The sequence below is a fragment of the Austrofundulus limnaeus genome, unplaced genomic scaffold (genome assembly GCF_001266775.1).
Source record: "Austrofundulus limnaeus strain Quisiro unplaced genomic scaffold, Austrofundulus_limnaeus-1.0 Scaffold53, whole genome shotgun sequence".
Lineage (NCBI taxonomy): Eukaryota > Metazoa > Chordata > Actinopteri > Cyprinodontiformes > Rivulidae > Austrofundulus > Austrofundulus limnaeus.
This window is the reverse complement of record NW_013952455.1, coordinates 2,325,033-2,328,103: the sequence shown is the minus strand read 5'-3', so window position 1 is coordinate 2,328,103 and position 3,071 is coordinate 2,325,033. Positions and strand designations below refer to the sequence as shown.

At 38.7% G+C, this 3,071-nt stretch overlaps 1 protein-coding gene across 1 annotated transcript in view; it reads left to right on the top strand.

Moving 5' to 3' along the window:
* The window catches only part of LOC106517875 (phosphoinositide 3-kinase regulatory subunit 5), an 18,727-nt gene extending 16,933 nt beyond the window's left edge, over positions 1-1,794 (top strand). The window contains exons 16-18 of the mRNA XM_014008914.1: positions 922-1,001; positions 1,088-1,206; positions 1,293-1,794. Of these exons, the coding sequence (XP_013864368.1) occupies positions 922-1,001; positions 1,088-1,206; positions 1,293-1,440 (347 nt within the window). The 3' untranslated portion in view covers positions 1,441-1,794. The remainder of the gene's footprint in view (positions 1-921; positions 1,002-1,087; positions 1,207-1,292) is intronic.
* The last annotated feature ends 1,277 nt before the right edge of the window (positions 1,795-3,071 follow it).

Below are 3,071 nucleotides of genomic sequence, written 5' to 3'. Positions count from 1 at the left end.
TGGATGGATGGATGGATGGATGGATGGATGGATGGATGGATGGATGGATGGATGGATGGATGGATGGATGGATGGATGGATGGATGGATAATAATCTCTGTTTTATTTTGATCGAGGCTCAGGAAAATCAGTTCCATCCATGACTGAAGGTTGTTTGGACAGTTTTGCAGAGTTGTGATGCTTTATTTATTTTTAGAGGGGGAAATGTCTGCAAAGCATCCATTTGTATCTATTATCCTTACCTGACGGGCCACAGGGGTCACTAGTGCTCATATCCAGCAGTCACTGTGAGCGCTGGGGTACTGGTCGCAAGTCCATCACAGGGCATCTGAAAAGCAGTAAAAGGCAATTTTGCATTTAATAAAGGCTGACCCCATAGGCAGCATACACACATAAAAGGGGGACCTTGAATGGAGCCCTGTGGGACACCAATGTACAGTAGCAGAGTACTGACTCAGTTTTCAGCCAGCTGCTTTCTCACAGCTCAAAGAGTGGGAGAACCATCTGTGGGTCAATTGTTTCAAAAGTTACACCAATCCATAAATAAATAAATAACAAACAAATAAATAAATAAATAAATAAAACAACAGTGTTACCAGAGTCTACAATACAGCCAGATTAAAAACGACACAAAGTGTGTACTTGATGGTCAAAATGCAGTCATTTACTGTAAGATATGACACAAGGAGCAAAGCATAATATATGAAATCCACTCAATGTATCATTCTTGTGGGTGCTCTTAAGAGGAAGATAAACTTAAATATTACGACTCCAAAGCAGAGGACAACTATCTGTGCTGCCAGGTTTACAGTTAAAATCTGGAACAGTTTTAGAAATGAGGGAATCAGGGAACAAAAGACTTTGTGGTCCCACATAAAGAAAATCATAATCATTTCTTGTCTTTCTTTGTGTTTCATCCAGATTCACAGGAGAGCCTGCAGCTGACACTGACAGAAGTTGTGAAACGGCAGTGCCCCAAGTCCAAAAAGGGTTACAACCAGGTGAGGGAGGTTGTTCTTTTAAACTCTGACTAAAGCACAAAAAGAGAAAAACTTCTTTAGCATCACTCGTGCTCTTCTGTTTGCAGCAAATTGTGATTTCAAAGATGAAGGTGGATAAGGTGCAGGTGAAAGCTCAGGAAGCGGGGGAGACTTTTGCCATTTGTCTGGATCAGGACCAAAAAACATTCATCCAAAGTGTCACAAGGTAAGAAGATATTCACTAAAAATACATCAACACGTGTGGCGCAGTCAGGAACCGTGTGCCACGTCTCTGTTTTTAYGTTTGTTCAGGTGTGAGGTGACTCTGTGCAGTAAACCAGGAAGTGGTTCAGACTGGAGGTCCTACAAACCTCTTCCGGGTCAAGTCCGGCCTCTGCACCCGACGTACCGCTCTCTGCTCTGCCTCCCCATCACCTGCTTCTCCGCCTCTTATTTGTGACACACAGGGTGGAAGCACTGACGGTGTGTGCAGAAAAAAATTATAAATATATCAATTCTCTTTGAGGCATTGTGATTAAAATGTGTTTTAATAATGATCAGAATAATATTTGATGCTTTGTTGTTGCTGGAGTCCCACCATCTCACCAGGGCTTTAAGACAATTATGACACTTATTTCTAAATAATGCTACAAAACTGACTACTTGAGAATATTTTACATTTTTAAATCCACTGTATGATCAAATCTTTATATGTGAGTAAGCTATTTATTTGGATGTGATGATGATAATGAAATTGAGCCTTTCTTTTTATATGTGTGTCCAAATTCACAAATAAACCCAGATGTCAGCTGTGTCTTTTTGTTTTCTTTTGGTCTTAAAACCACATGTGGGCAGAATAGGTGCCTGGGGGGTCTGAAGTGGTCCTTTGACTATCTCGGTCTGGTCCTTTAGTAATCAAACAAAAGAATAAACAATGAACAATAAACAATGAAAGACAAGATGAGTAAAACAAACTGTAAACTGTTTATCACAAAGAGAACTAAAGAAAAACTAAAAAAAACCTTACTGTTTCTCTGACAGATTTTTTAGCAAAATTGAAGATTAATATTTTTAAAAAGATTTCTTTATTTATAATAATGTAATTTATTTATTTATATTTGTCAAGACTTCATATTAGTGGCTCAGTTGGTAAAACTGAAGCCTCTCAGCAAGAAGGCTGAATTGAATCCTGGGCTGGAGATCTTTCTAATTTTCATGTTCTGTACATGTGTGGGTTTTCTCCCCATTTCGTGCCATGGACATGACTGTTAGACTAATTAATAACTCTAAATTGTCCCTGGGTGTGAGTGAGAGAGTGAATGGTTGTTGGTCTCTGTGTGTGTCCCTGTGATGGACTTGTGACCCGTCCAGGGTGTACCCCGCCCCTCGCACTGTGGCTGCTGGATATGAGCACCAGTGACCCCTGTGACCCTGAAAGGAATAAGCAGGTATACATAATGGATGTATGGATATATAGCACCTTCCAACAATGCCCTGCATCGACCATAGTGCTTCACAAAATAAAGCAAATCACAATATATCAGTACAAGTTAAAAACACAACTACAATAAAAGAGGGCTACAAAGGTATACAATGCTAAGCATTTAACACCAAAAGCCCTTTTAAATAAATAGGTCTTAAGTTTAGCTTTGAACAGAACAAGGTCAGAGATGGCACTCAACTCATGAGGAAGATGATTCCACACTGTTGGGCCAGTAACAAAGACCAGTCCCCCCATTTCTTGCAAATATAAAGAAATTTATTCAACTGAGTTTAGTGGAACCAGTTGATGTAACTTAGTTAAGTGAATATGACACTTTTTTCTTTAGAGTGCATGAACAACTTCTTTTATGATCACAGTCATGTTCAAATTTGTAGCACATAATGAGGTGTCATATTTTAAAGTAAAGAAGTATGTAGGCCTACAGTATCATTTTTATGTTTTGAATGCGACAAACAAATAGTGAAAGTTATGATGAAAAAAATAGGTTAGTTTGTAAAATTACAGATCCTCAAAAAAGTACCTAAATACTGTAACAAAATTAATGTACTTTGTAACTATACCTCTGCAGCAAACGAAGTGATTATGCA